Genomic DNA, 20,335 nt, shown 5'->3' on the forward strand with positions numbered 1-20,335 from the left:
GACTTGCAACAGGAAGAACTTTTATTTGAAACACCACCACAGAGAAAGTCAAAGAAATGTTACTATTCTAAAAATAATTTTAAGTTCATTGGAAGAAAAGCAGAGAAATGAGAGCTCTTGTTTAGGAACCTAGCTTTGATTTGATATTTTGATTTAGGGGCATCCTTTTGGGCTCAGGAAGGCACCCTCTGTTCACTCTTCATGTTGTTGACTTTGGTGGACTTCTCTTCCACAGTGTGAACTCTAGATGACAGAACTTTGCCATGAGGATCTATTTCTTCAACAATTGTTTTAACCACGGTGGCTTTAGATGGATCTAAAATGACATATATACTGCAGTAATATGGATACAACCAGAGCTTATCATACTAAGTGAAGTAAGTCAAAATAACAAAGACAGTGCATATGATATCACTTATGTGTGGAATCTAAAAGATGACACAAATGAGCCTCTATGAAATAGAAACAAAATCAGGGATACAGAGAACAGGCTGGTGGTCACCTCGGGGAAGGGGTTTGGAGGGTGGGTTGGGAGGCTGAGCTTGGCAGATGTAAACTTTTATATGCAGAATGGATGAACAAGTTCCTACTGTATAGCATGGAGAATTATATTCAATAATCTCTGATAAACCATAGTGGAAAAGAATATTAAAAAAGAATATGTATATGTATATATATATATATATATATATATATATATGAATCACTTTCCTGTACAGCAGAACTGATACAACATTGGAAATCAACTATACTTCACTTTAAAAAAAAGTAAAATGAGACATGAATTGTTAGAATTTATCAAATTCATAAAGGGGAAATAACTCATTCCTTGAAACATATACAAATGTTGAATGTTCAACCCAGCTTCTGTTTACCTTTTATCTGATTTCCTGGGCCACCATAGCCTTTTGATTTAGTGCAAGAGCTGTAAAAGTATAAAGTTTGTATTAAATATTTGATGCTGTTTTTCAAGAAACTGATTAAAGATGAATGATTTAAGGTAGGAGATAACTGAATTCTTAACACTAGGAGTTTAGGTACGCATGACCTAGATCATAGATACTTTGGATTTCAAAAAAGTCTTTAATAACCTTAATATAGTTTTTTCAGTGTAAACAGTACTTACCCATCCTCTCCATCTATCAGGCGGCAGTAGGTCTCGATTTCTTTTTCTAGGTGGACCTTGATGTCCAGGAGCTGTTCATACTCCAGTTTCTGGCCCTCGGTCTCGGTCCTGACCTGGTGCAGCTGCTCCTCCAGGGCCCCGATCTGAGCCTGGATCTGGGCCAGCTGTGCACAGTAGTTGCCCTCTGTTTCCGTCAAGGAGCACTCCAGGGAGTGTTTCTGAGGATCAGTGAGACATAATTTAGTAGTTGATGTCACTGTTTTAGGATATGGCAAAGCACTTAAAAGATATTGAGAGAGTTATCCTTATATAATAACTGTATTCCTCTTGTTTAATATTAATTGTTGCCCTTATTAGATGTCATACTATTTTTAATCTATTGGAGAATAGCACAGTTGGTGGTAAATGCTATTCATATCCCCAAGAGTGTTAGAAAAATTGTTTCCTCCTAGGACACAGTCTAAAGATCTGTCCCCTCTCACCCTGTGCTTTGGTACAGTTCGCCACTGTTTCCAGGAATTAAAGTTCCCCGACACTTTGTGATCTCATTTCTAATCATGTGGCAGCTTTGTGTCATGAGGATTATAGCTCTTATGTTAAAGAAGTAATCCTGAGATTTCCCTGGTGGTGCAGTGGTTAAGAATCTGCCTGGCAATGCAGGGGATGTGCCATAACTACTGAACCTGCACTCTAGAGCCCATGCTCTGCAGCAAGAGAAACCATGGTAATGAGACGCCTGCACACTGCAACCAGAAAGCGGTCCCTGCTCGCCTCAAATAGAGAAAGCCCATGTGCAGCAATGAAGACTGAATGCAGCTAAAAATATATTTTAAAAAAACTTTAAAAAAGTAACCTCTGCATAAATTTTCTGGAAGTAGAATGATCCCAAGAAAAGAGTGGTCTTCTTAGGCTTTAAATAGTTTGATTCATTGGCTTTATGGGTGCTTGCTGTAATTTTACATGGGATGACAATGAGTATGTCTTATTCTTCTACCTGTAAGAATTTTACATATATTTATAGCCTCTTCTGGAGAAGGCGATGGCACCCCACTCCAGTACTTTTGCCTGGAAAATCCCATGGACGGAGGAGCCTGGTAGGCTGCAGTCCATGGGGTCGCTAAGAGTCGGACACGACTGAGCGACTTCACTTTCACTTTTCACTTTCACGCATTGGAGAAGGAAATGGCAACCCACTCCAGTGTTCTTGCCTGGAGAATCCCAGGGACGGGGGAGCCTGGTGGGCTGCAGTCCATGGGGTCACAGAGAGTCGGACACGACTGAAGCGACTTAGCAGCAGTAGCAGCATAGCCTCTTTTGGAAGTTTGCTAGCCATAGTAGAAAAAGTATAGACTTGGGAGTTAGAAAATTTGGAGAGAAGTTCTGGTACCTTTTGTACCTGACTGTGGGACTCTTGGAAAATTGCTTAACTTCTCTGAACCTCAGATTCTTCTCTTGGAAATAACAACATGAAATATAAATTCTGGTCTGCCCAAGCCCCAGGGTTATTGTGGACTCACGTGGGTGAAATTGCTGGGCAACCCTTAATGAAAACGGTTATTATTAAAATTATTGTCATGCATGTTTAGCTTTATGGGCAGCCTTCATGCCTCTACTTTGCTTGTTTATGTCACTTAAAAGGGAACCTGTGTTCCAATTAAAATTAAGTGGCCCAAAGGAATGCTAGATAAAGAAACTAGGATGGGTGCAAGTGTGTGTTTGCATTCCATGAACAGTGATTTTTGATCTTTTGACGTGGGAGAGAAGACTCAGGGTAAAAACTGTTTTCTTCTTTTTTTACTATTTATTTTTATTCATTTATTTGGCTGTGCCAAGTCTTAGCTGTAACATGTGGGATCTTTAGTTGCAGCATGTGGGATCTAGTCCCTGACCAGGGATCGAACCTGGGCCCCCTGCACTGGGAGTGCAGGGTCTTAGCCCCTGTTTCTTTTTGAGTACCTAAAAAGCATTGTATTTTTAAATTCTAATTAGCATCTTGGTATAATTTTCAGGCCAAAGATATTCCACTGTGAAAAATGCAAATGTGTCTTATTTCAGGCAGAGCAATGACTGGATAAAAATGAAAATTAATAATAACAGGTGGCAGAAAAACTCTGATTTTTTTCCCCCTCAACTTCTAAAGCAACTCTTTGGTGTCATTTTTACTTACTGTTGCTAAAAGAGACTGAAGTTCAATCTCCAGGGTTTGAAGAGTACGTTTCATCTCAGTTAGTTCATTCCGAGCTGAGGTGGTGGCGCCAGCATCATCAGAAATCTGCTGCTGCAGGGAAGCGCTCTGAAAATGTTAGGAGCCTTGTTATGAGCGATGCTTGCATCAGCACCGGGCGCCAGGTCAGCGCATCCTAGCTTGCTTTTTACCTTTTCGTTGAACCAGGCCTCCGCGTCCCTGCGGTTCTGCTCGGCCAGGGCTTCGTACTCGGCCCGCATGTTGTTCAGCAGAACCGTGAGGTCCACGCCGGGGGCCGCATTCATCTCCACGTTCACATTGCCTCCGGCTGCGCACTGCAGAGCCTTCATCTCCTAAAAGAAACCATGTTGGGATCGGAATATTTCTGAAGGAGCCAGACAGACACGATCCATATGGTTAGAAACTTCTGTGAGGGTTTCTTTGGAGGGAGATGAACAGAAACATTTCAGACCATCTAAGCCATATGGAGAAATCAACAAATTCTTTCTTGAATTCAAGATATTATATTTGTCATCTGAAATGTATTTTTAAACATTGGGAGGAAGGCAGGCTAGGAAATCCGGGGGGAGAGACCACCTACCTCCTCATGGTTCTTCTTGAGGTAAGCCAGCTCCTCACTGAGTGTCTCCAGCTGAATCTCTAAGTCCGTTCTGCACAGAGTCAGTTCGTCCAGGACCCGGCGCAAACTGCTGACATCCGCGTCCACGCTCTGATGAAGGGCCTGTTCATTTTCAAACCTTAGAAAAATATTTGAAAGCGTCATCACATCAGTCATCACCTTTTGCATTAAGTCGCTCAGTTGTGTCCCAGTGTTTGCTACCCCATGGACTGTAACCCTCCAGGCTCCTCTGTCCTTGGAATTCTCCTGGAAAGAATGCTAGAGTGGGTAGCTGTTCCTTCTTCAGGGATCTTCCCAATCCGGGGATTGAACCTGGGGTCTCTTGCACTGCAGGCAAATTCTTTACCCTCTGAGGCACCAGGGAAGCCCCATTATCACTTTTTAGGTCATCATAAAACTCAAGCTAAGGGACTTCACTGCTGGTCTCCTGGTTAAGACTCTACACTTGCACTGCAGAGGGTTCCATCTCTGGGGGAGGAACTAATTATCTTACATGCCACAAGGCATGGCAAATAAAATAAATATAATAAACTCAAAGTAGGAAGGATATTAAAAAAGGTTAAGGCAGAAACTGTATAAAACAAAACAAAAAACCCTTCAAACTAAGCTTTTAAGTCCAACTGTTAAAATATATTCCAAACTTCAGGTAGATCATTCATAATCAAAAAATAAATAATTTTCTTTGACACAAGAGAATGAGAAGACTCAAAATTCCCTTTTGACATTCATTTGTGTCAGTCCCCCAATTTCCCAATAAAATATATAATTCAGTGAGTCACTCAAACACGCATTTGGTTTAAAACAAATAAACTCAAAGAATGGAGGTGACCTCAAATAGCCTAAATATAAGAGGGAAAACTTAGGCAACTGTTTTGGTTTCTTTTCAGCTCCACTTACTTTAGTCTGAAGTCATCAGCTGTGAGCCTTGCATTGTCATTTTGCAGGACAATATTGGCATTGCTTGTTGTTGCAGAAATTATCTGATAAATGGAGAATTAGTTAAGAATGAGGAAATATTTTTTAAAATTCAGATTTCCTTGAAATAAAGTCAACTATAAAATTATAGCAATATTTTTGGCATCCTGTCTCTAATAAGATGATTCTTGAAAATGGAAAATTTAAGTATTGCCTCTTTTACTCTCTATCTTACTCATTAAAACAGAAAAAAACTTTCTATGGAAAACTTTCTATGTAAATATATAGCTGGAGACATTGGGCAGTTTTTGATATTTTAGTATTTCTGAAAGCATAAACATGCATACCACATACCAGATGATGAGTAAGCCACGTTTGAAGACCAGAATTTTAATACAAATTAGTTTTAGTATTAATAAGCTACCTAAAATTAGCAGCTGAGAGCATAAGCCTTGCTCTGATAACTTAGGCATCTGTGCCTGTGTGGCTAATTACCCTTACAGGTACTAAACCTCCTGGCACTGTTTCTTACCTGGTTCCTAAGGTCGTCAATTACCGTGAAGTATCTGCTATAATCGTGATCAAGACCACGGCAGGAACCAGGCCCAAATTTCTCATACCAGCCCTTGATCTTCTGCTCCAGGTCGGCGTTGGCCTCCTCCAGGGCACGCACGTTGTCCAGGTAGGAGGCCAGGCGATCATTGAGGTTCTGCATGGTCACCTTCTCATTGCCAGAGAGGAGGCCATGTTCATTTCCAGTGAAGGCAGTGCAGGAAGCACTTCCTCCGCCCAGTCCCCCGCTGTAGCTTCCTGCAGAGGAGCTGCCTCCAAAGGCGCAGGTGAAGCCGCTTCCAAAGCCTGGCACACTGCCTGTGCTGCCGACCCCAAAGCTGGCTCCCCCGCTGGAGAGCCGCACAGAGCCAGCTCCTCCACAGGAGCCAAGGCGTCTGGATGCAGAAGAAAAGCGCACGCTCATGGTGTCTCGACTGCCCTGCTTGTTCCTGGAGGTAAGCTCTGATGGCAAATGTCCTACTGAAACAGTGTCGCATACCTTTATATACACATTATCAGGGTGTTTCTTGGTGAACTCTGCTACCTATAGCAAAATGGTGTTTGCCAGCTCATCTGAAGTATTCATAATTAGGTACTTTTTTCCTAAATGAATGCCTTTACCTTAATGTGTCCATTTCTGTAGGTGGATAGTTACCTTGGGGTTATTTGTTATCTCCAAAATGAGAAAGGGAGGCGTATTATCAAGATTATTATAATGATTCATTTCAAATTTAGCATGAGTAATTCTTCCTGTCTTCCAGGCCTTAGGACTATAAAGTTCCTATAAGAATAAAATAGTGTGATACACAAATTTCTTTTTCCCTTGCTCAAACCAATAACTTTGCTTTTTGTCCAGTAAGTGAGCCATCGTAGTCATGGTTTTCTATAGATAATAACGATCCTTTTGGATAGATCAAAAATAATATCAAGAACCAGTGGGTTCATGGTACCAGAGGTACAAAATGAAAATTAAGGAATTAAATGGGCTTTTCTTTGAAGACAGATAGTCTTCTCTTGATTCTTATCCCTTCTGAGTTACCATTCCATCTTTATTGGTTTTCTCTCTAAGCTCTTTTCTAACTAGGTTAAATAACAGTATTGGCATTTTTAGGGTAGTGAAACTGTTCTATGTGGTATTATGTTGGTGGATACATGTCATTACATGTGCGTCAAAACCCATAGAATGTACAACACAAAGAACAAACCTTAAGGAAATGGACTTAGTTAATAATAATATGTCAGTATTGGTCCATCAGTTGTTACCAGTGTTCCTGACTTAATGCAAGATGTTAGTAATAGGGGAAGCTGTGGGGGAATGTGGGGGGCGAGATTGGGAGGAGTGGGTATCTGGAGACTATCTGTATTTTTCTGTTCAATTTCCACGTAAACCTAAAATTGCTCTAAAAAAGAAAGTCAATTTTTAAAGCTTGAGAAAAAAACCAAAACAGTATTGGTTAACCTCTATGGGCCTCAGTTTCTTCATCTGTAAAATGAAGGGACTAGACTATGACCTGATATTCCTGTTCTATTTCTGGATTTCTTATATTTTTACGTTTCTTCCTTTCATTATTTCTAGAAAAATTTTCCGCATTCATTTCCTCCACTTTTCACTTCCTACTCACCCCTAAATTTTAATCTCATCATTTTACTGAAACTTATCCCCCCCAAATTACTAATTATCTTACATCTCAAATCCAGTCATCATTTTTCAGATTTCTTCTCCTACACCCTCTTGGACACGTTTGATACTGACCACCTGAGTCTTAACTGAGTCCTAAACGGTTGCTTTCAAGAATATAGCTACATCTCTGCTCCTTTTCTTTCTTCCACTCATAGATTCTGAAAGAATGGTCCAAAATGTGTCGTTCTTTACAGTTTCATACTCGTGCTATTTTTTCCCCCCTACCCTCTCTCCCTCAGTGACCTCATCCCTTCTTGTGGCTTTGGCTCTATGTGAACGGTTTCATATTCTCTAATAATGGCTTCGTCCCCATTCTGGACACATTCTTTACTATGCCCATCAGATATTCCTACTTGGATGTTCTGTCATAACTTTCAGCTCAGCCACCTTGTCATCACACTTTGTTCTTTGGCAATCCTTCTCTGTTATTTGTTGGTAGAATTACCCTGAGTCATCTCATGATTATTAAGAAAAATTTTAATTGCTCTCATTTTTTACCAGCTGTCTCCAGTAATTCACTAGGTACTATTGAATCTACTTCTGTAGTTTCTCTTGAAGAAATTTTCTCTTTTCCTTGTCTTTGTCTTTGTCACTATCATTTTCTTTCAACTCAGGTATTAGAACCTTAATTGGAATTTTGGTTTCAAGTCTTTTTTTCTTTCCATCATGGTCAGGAGGCCAAGGTACCAGGCCTGAAGTACCGCACCATTCATGTAATTGAAAGAACTTGGGCTGTTGAGTCAGATATGTCAGCATTCACATATCAGGCCTGCCATTTTCTTCTAACTGTGGTACTAATGCAAAGTTCATTCTTCCTGAGCCTTGGTTTTTCATTACTAAGATGGAGCCATTACTTGTATTATTCAGAGACTATTGAATGGTAGCTAAATATGTTATGCAATTACGCTCGTCAATGATAGGTAGTCAATGAGTATTTCTTTCCTTCCTCTGCTCTCTTTCAGTTTAAATCCATCAACCATAGGCTAGCTGAAGCGTCTTCTCTTGACCCTTCAGACTCTTCTACCTACCTGACTTGTCCATTCTTTTATTTTACTCCTCCTTTCCCTCTCCTCCATTTTGTTCTTTGCTCCATGCTGTTTTCTCCATTTGAGATTATTTAAGATCTTGAGAGATCTTACATTTGCCAAGAATTACACTCCTTTCAATTATATAGATTGAAAATGCAGTTGATAAAAATATAAATTTTCATGAGATAATAAGTGAATTTTCAGAAAAGCAAGCCAGAAAAACATGCTGATCAATCAAGAAATCACTTTAATAAAGCATTAATTTATTGTATTACATAAAATTAGAACATCAAAAATGTTTTTTTGACTTATAAGTTTTTGTTATTAGACATGTATCATTCTTACCTCTACTATATAAGTAACGAAATGTTTTTAAAGAAAAATATTGATGCTTTAGTACCTCTAGCTGAACTTTTTCCTGAATTTGAGCAAGTAATCCAACATTTTCATTTTGCATTGGTCCCTGCAAATTATGTAGCCAACTGTGGTTATTGGGGCCCTCTCTAGGGAAGCTGAAAAATTGTAGAGAAAAGAACTCAAGATACAGGTATTTGAGTGTTTCCCACAAAAGAAACTCACCTGACAACCACCCTGGAATGAAATACACACATGTACACACGGAACTTTCAAATACTTAAGGCCTTCCTTTTGAAAATGAACAGAATTTCAAAGATCACTTTACACTGGAAAACACCAAAACGTGAAAGACAAAGATTCAAAGAAAGAAGCAAAAAATAACACTCTTGAAACAATCAAAGAAGCTGAAGAAAACTTTTAAAAAGACAATAATTATAATTAATATCCTTAGAAGTAACAAACATACTGCATATTTGAAATATGAATAGAATATCATCAAAGTTGAACTAGAGAGCAAAAGAAAGAGATCTTGGGATTAAAAGCTCAGAGAGATGTTATGGGGAGGGGAGGTGGGAGGGGGGTTCATGTTTGGGAACGCATGTACACCCGTGGTGGATTCATGTCAATGTATGGCAAAACCAATACAGTATTGTAAAGTAAAATAAAGTAAAAATAAAAATTAAAAAAAAAATACACAACTTGGAAAAAAAAAAAAAAAAGCTAACTCCCACAAACAAATGTCAACGGATTGGCTGTAAAACAAACTTTTAAAAATCTCCCCAATGGCAGAACAAAAAGATAAGTGAAAACATTAGAAAATTAAATGCTTGGCCTAAGAAGAACAGTCTTAAGGAGGTCTTCTTGAAATAGAGAAGGGAGAAGGAAGAAACTATTTTATAAAGAACCAAGTTTCTAAATGGAAAGAGACCACCAAGAACTCTGAATAATAAATGAGAAAGACTAACAGCCAGGCACGTGCACAGACTATTTCAGAGAACCGTGGAAGAAAAGACAACATGTATCCAAGGATGAGGAAATCAGAATGGTTCGGGACTTCTAAACAGTCCTGGAAGCCATGATTCCAGTGAAGAAAGCCTTCAAAATTCTAACTGAAAATGATATTCAACCTAAAATTCTCTACTTTGACAATTAATCATGCGTGAGGATGGAATAAAAATATTTTCAGACATTAAAAAGTCTCAAAAAATTTACCTCTCTTGAACTTTTTCAAGAAGTCACTAGAGGGAAAAATGAACAAGAAACAGGAAAGCTTAGGATCCAGAGAATGGGGTTCCAATACAAGAATGCATTGAACAAATTTCCCTGATGGTGTGTACAAGGTAAGTATGACATGTTTATAAGCGAGTAAGCAGGGTCTCTAACAACACCAAGAGGCCAGGCTTCCCACTTAAATGGAACTTGCCTTAAATGTAGACAGAGGCAGTAGTGTTCTAAGATACATGAATGATCAAGGAACCCTATCATATACTTCTATTACATTCCTGTATTAGCCAACTTACTTCCTGAAAACAGTGAAATAGAAAGATAAGGTGACCCTGTGTCCTTTTCTGTCTTTTCTTACTTATCAGAAAGCCAGTGGTGAAGAGTGTTGGTAGAATGTGAGCCTATAAAGTGAAATTTAAAAAATAGCTGCGTTTGTTTGATGCAGTGTTCCCACTGTTTTGGTAAGAATAAAATGCATATGCATGTATGAGCTACAATATATGAGTTGTGGACTTCCCTGGTGGTCTTGAGGTTGAGACTTGTGATTCCACTGCAGTAGCCATGGGTTCCATCCCTGGTTAGGGGACTGAGATCCCCCATGTCCTGTGGGGGGGATCAGCAAAAAAAAAAAAAAGAAAGTATTGTGTAATTTCATTGACTGAATGTTCTTGTATTTGGATTTAAAACTGGCATTGCACAATATGAAACTGTAAAATTCATGCCAATAGCTTAAATTTTTAATTTTTATGTACCTTTGATGACATTGCTTCTCAGGTGGTGCTAGTGGTAAAGAACCTGCCTGCTAATGCAGGACACTTAAGAGATGCAGGTTCAACCCCTGGGTTGGGAAGATCCCCTGGAGGAGGCCATGCGATCCACTCCAGTATTCTTGCTGGGAAAACCCCATGGACAAGGGAGCCTGGCAGGCTACAGTCCATAGGGTCACAAAGAGTCAGATATGATTGAGTGACTTAGCACGCCTAATGACAGTAAATGGCCAAAAAATCCTACTCCAAAACTGTGGAGGAGCTGGAAGACTTTAAGTAAATACTGAGAATGTATTTGCTCCACTCAAGATGAAGGTTGGAAGCTGGAACAAGCATAACAAAGGGTTATGAGCATTCCCCGAGTGCCTGAGGCTAGGAACGGATAACGAAAGATCTTACGCCCGGCCTTGAGGCGTTTGAAGGCTTCCTTCTGACCACCTGTTTCTGGGAGCAAGGACTGTTGTTTCATGATAAGACTCCCTTTAGAGTTTTGCCAAAGCTATGTTATGGCTTGGGCGGTGGGAACTGTATTTTATGCTTGAATGCTTTGATGTTTTATCGAGAAAGGCTACGTGCAAGTCTGCTTTATGCTCTGCTCCCTGAGACCATATATCTGCGAAAGCTGGATAATAAAATTTGTCAGTCCACGAAAGGCTGTCCCTGAGTGTCCCCTTCAGAGTGCGGCTCTCCAAGCCTTACACAAAACTATGACGTCGAGAGTATGAGTGCAGAAGGAAAAACAAACAAACTTATTTTAGTGCCTTTAGTGACACTTTTTCCGCTGATTTTTGAACATAGGACTCTACATCTTCATTTTGCACTGAGCCCTGCAAGTTATGCAGCTGGCCCTATACCGTGTGCTTGCATGTGCTCAGTTGCTTAGTTATGTCTGACTCTTTGTGACCCCATGAACTGTTGCCCGCCAGTCTCCATGAAATTTTCCAGACAAGAATACTGGAGCGAGTTTCCATTTCCTCCTCCAGAGGAGCTCCCCATCCAGGGATTGAACCTACGTCTTCTGGATCTCCTGCATTGGGAGGCAGATACTTTACCCCTGAGCCACCTGGGAAACCCATACAGTGTACCGTTGGGAAATTATCTCCCCATCAATTTCTACTATTTGCTTCATTTAGTGACCTTTGGCTCAAGATTTTATAAATATCGTTTTTGCCCCTTCTTTGAACTCCCATATAACTGTTGAGTTGTTTGGTAGAATTCCTGCTCTCATTAAAGCTTCTCATTAGAATCGATCACAAATTTGAGAAATATGAGAGCTGTTCTTCCTTTGCAGAGTTTAAAATTTGTTGGGAATCTCTATCATACACTTTGATCGAGAAAGATAGAAAAATGTATTCATCAACCTCATGAAATTTTAAGTTCTAGAAGAGCTGCACATGGGTTAAATCTGACCCACCATATGTTTCTGTACAGCCCATGAGCTAAGAATGGCTTTTTATGTTTAAATGGTTGGAAAAAAATCAAAAGAAGGACAAATATTTTTTGACATGTCAAAATTATTGGCCATTCAAATTTCAGTGTTTTATTGGAAGGTAGTAATGCTTATTTTCTTATTTATTGTTTATGCTTTCTACTTCAGTGAATGAGTTGAGTAGTCATTGAAATAGAGAATTTATGGCCTGCAAAGCTTAAAATATTTACTATTTAGGCCAAATATTTTAGAGAAGCTTGCCAACTTCTACTCTAGAAAAGAGTCATTGGCATGAGATTCTTTGCTGTAGATCTTTCGAGATTATCCTGATTATGGGGAATGGCATCCTGATAAGTATCCAGATCTCCAAATGAATTTGAGATAGGCTCATAGGTGAAACACCAGGAATGCGCCATCTAGGGGTGGAAGTTTTCAATCACAAGAGAATTTCTAAAATTTTCTGGATTGCTTCAGTTCAGTTTCAGTTCAGTCGCTGGCTTAGTTGTGTTCACCTCTTTGCGACCTCATGGACTGCAGCACACCAGGCCTCCCTGTCCATCACCAACTCCTGGAATTTACTCAAACTCATGTCCATTGATTCGGCGATGCCGTCCAACCATCTCATCCTCTGATGTCCCCTTCTCCCGCCTTCAATCTTTCCCAGCATCAGGGTCTTTTCCAATGAGTCATTTCTTTGCATCAGGTGGCCAAAGTATTGGAGTGTCAGCTTCAGCATCAGTCCTTCCAATGCATATTCAGGACTGATTTCCTTCCAAATTGTCTGCTCATGTAAAAATGATTTAAAGATTATGCCTGCTGCCCTAGTGGCTCAGCATTAAGAATCGACCTGCAATGCAGGAGACATAAGTTTGATCCCTGGATCAGGAAGACGCCCTGGGGAAGAAGATGGCAACCCACTCTGGTAGTCTTGCCTGGAAAATCCCATGGGCAGGGGAGCTTGGCAGGTTATAGTTCATAGTTCATGGGGTCGTAAGAGTTGGACGTGACTTAGTGACTCAATGACAACAACAAAGATTATGCCTAGTGAATGTTTAATATTTAAATGCCATGTGGCATTGACTATTACATAAAGCTAGGGTAAAAGGCAGTTAAAATATATTTCATAAATGTTTCCCTATGAATTAGACATGGGAAAAAATAACTCTCAATTATTTATTTGTCATGAGTGAATGGACATAAGCGCACATCAACTTTTTTATTTATTTGAAAACAAACACCCAACTTCCTATAAAAGGTAACTGGGACAATAGGATTATTTTTTTATTGGTGAGTAACTAATCTTTAAGGTAGAAAGTGTTTTTACTATCTCCTTGATATTTAGAATAACGAAGTGTTGCAGGATCTTTCCCCAAGTGATTCTTTTCTCAAAAGTGACAACTAGAAAGGAACCCTTTGTTCTGTCTTGCCATTGGTCATTTTAGACGTCTTTTCTTCAATGGACTGAACCCTCGATGAAAGAACTTTACCACGCTGATCTATCTCTTCAACCACCGTCTTTACCAGCGTGGTTCTGGATAAATCTAGAAATAAAACATATGCAATACACATATTCAACTTAAAATATTACATGACAAAGAATTCCACTGTCATAATATATTATGTCCATTTTTATTGAGGGAGTTAAGTATTGGTTTATAATAACTGTTTGGGATAGTTGTATCCACTCAACAGAATAAGTTCAGAGCACGTTAGTTAAAATTACTCAAATATAGACAGGCTGTTGCCATAGTGTGTGATTGTCATTAATGTAAAAATATTTGCTGAAATAGAAGGAAAACTAGATTTTATTACCTTTAGATGAATTTCCTGGGCTCCCTGATTCAAAGCCCTTTGATTTAGAGCATGAGCTGTTGAAAAAAATCCAGTTTATTCTGTAATATTTGTTCATCACTTCATAAATATTCACTGAGTCATGGGAAGAACATGAATGCAAGTAAACTTTGTAGGCCCCAAACAGATTTTCATTTTCTATAGAGGAAAATATTAAAATTTTTAGTTATCTAAATCTACATTTGATTTTTGTTTAAAGCCCAAGAATTTAAAACTCAAGGAAAAAGTATACATTTTACATATAGATCTTGGGGGGTTGTAAAGAGTACATTTATTTCAGGACAGCAGTGATGTTAGGTATGAACTGAAAGGTGCATAAAGCTTGAAACCCACAAGGATTAAAAGAATAACAAATGGAGACTTCTGCAGGGATGCCTGGGATCACCCAGGGCAGACGAAGATGCAACTGTGATGTACAAAGTATGGAAGAGGGGACAGTTGAGGCAAGAGATGGCCATGCTTTTCTGCAGTGGGAAGGAAGAGGGGAGGCTCGGAGGCATGGAAGGGAATGACTGTCTACGGTTGTGGCTTGAAATGGTAAAACTGAATTTTCTGATGGCATCACTTACTTTCTGTCTCCATCGATCAGGCGGCAGTAGGTCTCGATTTCTTTTTCCAGGTGGACCTTGATGTCCAGGAGCTGTTCATACTCCAGTTTCTGGCCCTCGGTCTCGGTCCTGACCTGGTGCAGCTGCTCCTCCAGGGCCCCGATCTGAGCCTGGATCTGGGCCAGCTGTGCACAGTAGTTGCCCTCCGTCTCCGTCAAGGAGCACTCCAGGGAGTGTTTCTGAGGACATAAAAGATGTCACAACAAGGGATGAAGGAGGGCCACTTGGAGGACACGTGGGCTAGTGTTTCTCAGCCAAGGGCAGTACTGCTCCCTAGGTGAGCTTTGGAAATCTGAGGCACTTGTCACAGTTAAACAGGAGGTGGAGAGAAAGGGGAAGTGACTGGCGTTTACTGGGTGGGGGGGGGGGCCAGGCCCGATGGATGTCCTGGCATGAGATACCTGACCCATGGATTTATGATTATTCCAGCAGACATTCACATATTTAGATATTATTTCATATAACAATCAATCTTTATATGAAAACATGTTTGGGGGGTACCATAATAAGAAATCAATCTTATTTTGAAATCTTTCCATTTTATTTTGAGATCGTATTGAGTTGCCTGTTGTTTTTCAATCTTATTCTGCTACTGTCTCCAAAGATCTACCCCACCGCTGTTCCAATGCTTTTTGTGCTGCTGTTTCTTTTTCTAATTCATTCTTGATTTTCTGTCATCAGTCAAAGGCCTTTTAATAAGCACTTGAGATTGTGCGAATGCTCTCACACGGGCGGGATTTCAAGACAAGAGATATATTTCATAACCCAGGACAGGTCATTATTTCAACTCTACTCTTGTGAATATTATACCTCCTCATTTCCACTTACATAGTCTGTAATTTGTCTTGTCATGTAATCTCTACTTTAATTAATATAATTTTCCTCTTTCTATTATCGTATCACATCCGGGTGGTTATTACGTCTCTTGATACTAGTTATTACCCCAGTGTGCACTCCTCCTTCCACTCTTTCATTTTCTCTGTATTCTTGTGTGGACCAACTCCCAATCTGATGTTTAAAATGAAACTTATCCATGAAAAGAAGGTGTAAGCCTCAGTCTGTTTCATTACAGGGTAGTTGGGCCCAAGTGTTTACATATTAAATATATATTATTTTAAAACTTCTATTTTTCCTCTTGATTGCTGTTATGGCATTACACTGGTTTTAAAAATCTTTTGTGTATTGCTAAATATATTATCCATTTTTAGGATTATAAAGAGGGAGTTCTAAAAGATTCATTATTAAACAGGAGTCTCAGGGAGCTAAGAAGCACTGCCTTTGATAAACAGTCTGACCAGTACATCACATGGGTGCGGCTGGGCTCTCCAGGGAAAAGAAGTGGAAGGTGAACAGGATGGTAACAGGACACTGAGGCGACAAGTGGCAGATATCAGGGAGGTGCATGCTCAGGTGTTCAAAACTTGCATTTCCCTGATAAAGTGTTCTCATATGATACTCCTTGTCAAGATTGTTAACACTGTCCTAAATCAGACCAGACCATAAGCATCTCTATCTCACACCTTGCTACTGTAAAGGTTGGCTTGTAAATGAGGAGACAGGTCAGGATGAACTTAAAAGTTCGTACATTACAGGAAGCCGGTGAAACATTGAGATATTATATTTAGACAACTCCCAGCGTGTTCACAGTTTGTGTTCCAAACTACAGAAGTCATCTGACCACAAAAGAATCTCAGGAATGGAAGATAGGTTCCATGCTACCCTTATTCTATTATTTGGTTATGCTGGAAGTTAAGATGGGCTTTTTTGTGGATTATTTCATGAGCCCAAACTACAGGACTACTGGCTGCACGGAATCTAGCTACTTTCTAATACTGCACGGAATCTAGCTACTTTCTAATATCATCACTTCTCTGTGACAGTGCTTAAAATTCTGCCCTGGGAACTTAGGAATTTATTTCCTTCAGCGCAGCTCCAAAACGAGAGGGAGGATCTGTGTTCGGGAGCATGGCAGCAGGATAGGTCCTCAGGTTCTAGTTGCAGGAAAGAAGGGAATGGGGAAGAGAGGAGGGTTCCAGGGGCCCAAAATGGAAGGGAGGAGGGTCTTGGGTACCAGCCAGCAGTGGTGATGAAGGTGAAGGAGGAGAGGGGCACACTTGTTCAGATGGGGTTAGTGAGTGGTAAAGTTTCTAATCTAAATATGATACGGTAAGAAAGCCCTGGCCTTTTTTAGGGTGTCTACAAAATCAGTCCTCCTATTGTTTTGAGTATCTTTTCCTTTTCTGCTTACTGCTCTCATGTGTATAAAAGTGGCTCTTTGTGTCAAGCTGGTGTCCTCAGGGGGCATGGAAACTCTGATGAGGACAGGAACCCTTAGACCACCACATGTGCCATAATTCTCAAAACCAAGCCTTTTGAATGCTGCCAGCAGACACTGGAGAAGAGAAGCCGTTTTCCTCCTGGGCTATGTCCATGGAAACATTTGAAATAATTGGCAATTAAGTGCCAGAGAGGGCTGAATGCCAAGCCTTTTGGGATGTGTCAGGTTGGGAGGTCTCCCCTGGATGCCCTGAGGCTGAAGAGGCTAACAGTCCTTATGTGAAATGTGTCCCCTTCTTTGCCTGGTGGAAAGCACAGTGTGGCCTTTAACAGGACTTCAGCAATATTAGGAGATGCTGGTGACACCAGCTCTGCTTTGCCTGACAGCCTGACAGAAGCTTGCCACTTGATTGGCAGGTGGGATCAGTGCTGCTGCTGTCTGCTCTGCATCCAGCTGAAGAAAGGACCAATTTCGGGGAGTGGGCGCTGAGCGTGGGCGGGAAGGAAACTTCAGAGACCTCAGGGAGGAAGCGGTGCCATCTGTCTCTCTGAGCGACTCGGGGTCTGTCTGTCCTCCTCTCTCCACTACGTATTTGGAGGTGAAGTTGTAACCGGGGGACTGGGAAGAATTTCAGTTAGACTTTTTAGCGTCGCTGACCTGCGCTCTCACCTACCGTCGCCAGGAGGGACTGCAGCTCTATGTCCAGGGTCTGCACCGTGCGCTTCATTTCCGTGAGCTCGCCCTGGGCGGAGGAGGCCGCGCCCGCGTCGTCAGAGATCTGCTGCTGCAGGCTGGCGCTCTGCAAGGCCGGGCGCCCGGGAGTTAGCGGGTCTGAGCTTGCCAGGGGGTGGGTGGGTGCGTGGCCGGGGGGCTGAGGGGGTGAGGGGGTGGGGTGGAAGCATGCAGGGTGCCGGGCGTGGGGGTAGGGTGTGGCGGGGGAGGGTACCGGCTGGGCTGGGCTGGGCATCCCTCACCTTTTCGTTGAACCAGGCCTCAGCGTCCCTGCGGTTCTGCTCGGCCAGGTCTTCGTACTCGGCCCGCATGTTGTTCAGCAGAAGCGTGAGGTCCACGCCGGGCGCCGCGTTCATCTCCACGTTCACGTTGCCTCCCGCGGCGCACTGCAGAGCCTTCATTTCCTGCGGGGAGACGTTGACTGTGGCCTGAAGCCGGTGTGTGCTCACCTGCGCTCTTGTTCCTTTTTTAGGTGGTCTCAGTTTGTGACTTAAATTCGAGCTGTCTAAGTTAAGGCACGAATGATTTTTTTTTTTTTTGAAGTTGACTTATTCGATCAGTAGTCATGCCAATCATCTATTTACTTCGTTATTTGTTAAGACAGCCACAACCCACGGCACAACATCCAGAGAGGTGTTTTATCTTTTTAAATGAGACGTGGGTACAAAGATCAGAGAGTTCTTAAATTCTTTTTTCCTTTATTTTTTAAAAAACATATTTTTATTATACTTGATTTACAATGTTGTTTTAGTTTCAACTGTACAGCAAAACGATCCATTTATATGTATATCTATTCATTTTCAGATTCTTTTCCATTATAGGTAATGTTATTACAAGATATTGAATGTAGGGAATTCCCTGGCGGTCCAGTGGTTAGGACCCAGCTTCCATTGCAGAAGGCATGAGTTGGATCCCCCTGGTTGGAAAACTAAGAGCTCACATACCATGAGGTGCAGCAAAAAAAAAAAAAAAAAAAAAAAAGATATTGAATATAGTTTCCTGTGTGGTACAGTAGGATCTTGTTGTTTATGTTATGTATAGTAGTTTGCATCAAGCATATAATTCTTGATTAAATGTCAGTGAGAGTGCTTGTTGATGGGACTAGAGCAGTGGAAAAACAGATAAAAATCCCTGCCCTCTTGGAACTCTCACCTTAAGGACAATAGCTCTCACTTGAGCGCTTGTTATATGCCAGACATTGTTCTAAAGCAGTTTAGGGGTATTAACATCTCTAACCAGTAGGTACTATTGCCAGACTTAGTTTAGATTGGGAAATGGAGGCACAGGGAGGTTAAACTATTTGCCCAAAATACTTAGTACCTGAAACGACTGGGATTTGAACATTCCTGGATTTGAATGTGGTAGAGAAAAGTAATGTATTAATTTCCTAAGGTTAGGCTGTGACATGCAGAAGATTGAAGGTTACAGATCAACGTGTTAATCATGTATTACCTTGGGGGAGGAGATTAGAAGGGCAGAGCGGGAGACATGGAATTCTTTGTTTTGTATGCCTTGGCACTGTTTGAATTATTATAAGGAGCATGAGTTACTATTGTAATTTAGTCTTCACCCCCAAGTATTTAAAATAACTAGAGCTACATCTTCCCCTACCTCTTCATGGTTCTTCTTGAGATAGGTCATCTCTTCACTCAGGGATTCATACTGCAGTTCCTGGTCAGTCCTGCAGAGCGTCAGTTCATCCAGGACTCGCCGTAAGCCATTGATGTCAGCCTCTGTGTTTTGGTGAAGGGCGAGCTCATTTTCATACCTTGGGAAACATTCAGTGAATCTCAGCACCAAGTAGACTAGCTCAAGAGACCAAAAAGTAAAACCTGCTTTACTCAACTGCTCAACTGCTTTTAAGTGAAAGTTAGAAATGAAATCAGGTCTCTGAATATTATAAATGTATAAAAAGAAAGTCCTCCTCCACTCCTCTCACACAATTCTGTACAGAATAATCGGCATGAATATCTGGTCATGCAAATTCCAATAGCATATCCCAATTAAGTAGAAATAGGGCTTTTCAGGATTTTATTGAAGTTAAAAGTAAAAATTGTAAATTGGTCAATTAAAACAAATATTTACATTTACTTTGTACTTGGCACTATTTTAGGCAGGCCTAGAAATACAGTGATATTTTGGCTCAAGAATGTCATAAATATGTAAAAATGTGAGTCTAGCTGATTGTAATCTTAAAACAGGCTTTGTATTGCATTTTGTTGTATCTTTGTCACATGTTACTTCCTTTAATCTCTTAGGTTATAGCTTGTTCTGTGCGTGTGTGCTAAGCCACTTCAGTTGTGTCCGACTTTATGCAACTCTATGGACTTTAGCCCACCAGTCTCCTCTGTCGAATCGGGTTCTCCAGGCAAGAACACTAGAGTGAGCTGTCATGCCCTTCTCCAGTCGGGATCAGACCTGTGTCTCTCATGTCTTCTGCACTGGCGGGCGGGTTCTTTACCACTCGCGCCCCTTGGGAAGCCCATAGCTTATTCTACTTGGGGTGAAATTGAAATTTTATATAACACATTAAGTGGACTAGAACCATGTTCTAGGTGTGATTATTTTCTATATCCTACTTTAGCCGGAAATCGTCAGCAGCCAGTCTGGCGTTATCAATCTGCAGAATGACATTAGCGTTTGCCGTAGTGGAAGAGATGATCTGGAAGAAATCAGGAGGGAGAATACAACCGGTAAGTCTGCTCTAACAACCTGTTATTTCAGGAAACAAACAAGCACACAAACAAAAACCATTGCACCATCAACCTTGGTATTAAAAAATCTCACTTCCTTATGTAATAACCAAAAAGTTTTAAAATTTTATTTTTAAAAATTACAAATATGGTTTTACTTCTTTCCATATAACTTTTAGACTGTAATACTTCTTTATCAATGAATATATCTCAAAATAAGCAATAATGGAACTAGTAACATTTAAGTTGCATAGACATTCATGAATCAA

General features: G+C 40.7%; 2 protein-coding genes and 2 long non-coding RNA genes across 5 annotated transcripts in view; 2 read left to right on the plus strand and 2 right to left on the minus strand.

Annotated features, from left to right (window-relative positions):
• On the minus strand, positions 1–5,887 carry KRT27 (keratin 27). The gene is given in 8 exon segments (NM_001114763.2): positions 1–316; positions 876–925; positions 1,127–1,344; positions 3,294–3,419; positions 3,503–3,664; positions 3,913–4,069; positions 4,849–4,931; positions 5,399–5,887. Coding segments are annotated over 8 exon segments (1,383 nt in total). The 5' UTR covers positions 5,843–5,887; the 3' UTR covers positions 1–173.
• Positions 5,658–17,486, plus strand: LOC121820696 (uncharacterized). Its single transcript, XR_006061386.2, has 3 exons — positions 5,658–5,873; positions 17,058–17,239; positions 17,324–17,486. It is a non-coding gene; the product is annotated as an uncharacterized LOC121820696 (long non-coding RNA).
• The window catches only part of KRT28 (keratin 28), a 7,847-nt gene continuing 618 nt past the window's right edge, over positions 13,107–20,335 (minus strand). The window contains exons 2-8 of the mRNA XM_004012873.6: positions 19,953–20,035; positions 18,985–19,141; positions 17,616–17,777; positions 17,315–17,440; positions 14,325–14,542; positions 13,717–13,772; positions 13,107–13,445 (exon numbers count right to left, since the gene is read on the minus strand). Of these exons, the coding sequence (XP_004012922.2) occupies positions 13,303–13,445; positions 13,717–13,772; positions 14,325–14,542; positions 17,315–17,440; positions 17,616–17,777; positions 18,985–19,141; positions 19,953–20,035 (945 nt within the window). The 3' untranslated portion in view covers positions 13,107–13,302. The remainder of the gene's footprint in view (positions 13,446–13,716; positions 13,773–14,324; positions 14,543–17,314; positions 17,441–17,615; positions 17,778–18,984; positions 19,142–19,952; positions 20,036–20,335) is intronic.
• LOC114116856 (uncharacterized) overlaps positions 17,696–20,335 on the plus strand; it is a 30,386-nt gene continuing 27,746 nt past the window's right edge. For both annotated transcript variants that reach the window (XR_009595596.1, XR_003590650.3), the window contains exons 1-2: positions 17,696–17,810; positions 19,958–20,066. This is a non-coding gene — a long non-coding RNA (uncharacterized LOC114116856). The remainder of the gene's footprint in view (positions 17,811–19,957; positions 20,067–20,335) is intronic.

This window comes from Ovis aries, chromosome 11 (genome assembly GCF_016772045.2).
Source record: "Ovis aries strain OAR_USU_Benz2616 breed Rambouillet chromosome 11, ARS-UI_Ramb_v3.0, whole genome shotgun sequence".
NCBI classification, from domain to species: Eukaryota; Metazoa; Chordata; class Mammalia; order Artiodactyla; family Bovidae; genus Ovis; species Ovis aries.